At 58.8% G+C, this 347-nt stretch overlaps 1 protein-coding gene across 1 annotated transcript in view; it reads right to left on the bottom strand.

Annotated features, from left to right (window-relative positions):
- The window catches only part of EMH_0066480 (fibrillin-2 precursor, putative), a gene marked incomplete at both ends in the record, with an annotated part of 2379 nt that extends 2064 nt beyond the window's left edge, over positions 1-315 (bottom strand). Inside the window, one exon of the mRNA XM_013498506.1 lies at positions 1-315. Coding sequence (XP_013353960.1) covers positions 1-315 — 315 coding nt within the window.
- Positions 316-347: the final 32 nt, after the last annotated feature.

A 347-nucleotide genomic window follows, 5' to 3' on the forward strand; every position in this document is an offset into this window, starting at 1 on the left:
CAACACCGGGGGACGTTGCGCAGCAGCAGCAGCAGCAGCTGCTGCTGCTGCTGCTGCTGCAGCTGAGGGTGCAGTCCCTTGCTTCTGCTGCTGCAGCATCTGCTGCTCCAGGAGCTGCTGCTGCTGCTGCTGCTGCTGCTGCTGCTGTTGCTGTATTTGCTTTAACTGACCGTATGGATTTGGTTGCTGCTGCAGTTGCTGCTGCTGCTGCAACAGCTGCTGCTGCTGCTGCATCAATTGCTGCTGCTGCTGCTGCTGTTGCTGCTGTTGCTGCTGCAGTTGAGGGTTGTTTCTCTGTATAATTATCTGCTGCATCTCGGCCACCTCCCCGCCGCTGCTGCTGCTGC

The sequence above is a fragment of the Eimeria mitis genome, genomic scaffold (genome assembly GCF_000499745.2).
Source record: "Eimeria mitis Houghton genomic scaffold, Emh_scaff3476, whole genome shotgun sequence".
Taxonomy (NCBI): domain Eukaryota; phylum Apicomplexa; class Conoidasida; order Eucoccidiorida; family Eimeriidae; genus Eimeria; species Eimeria mitis.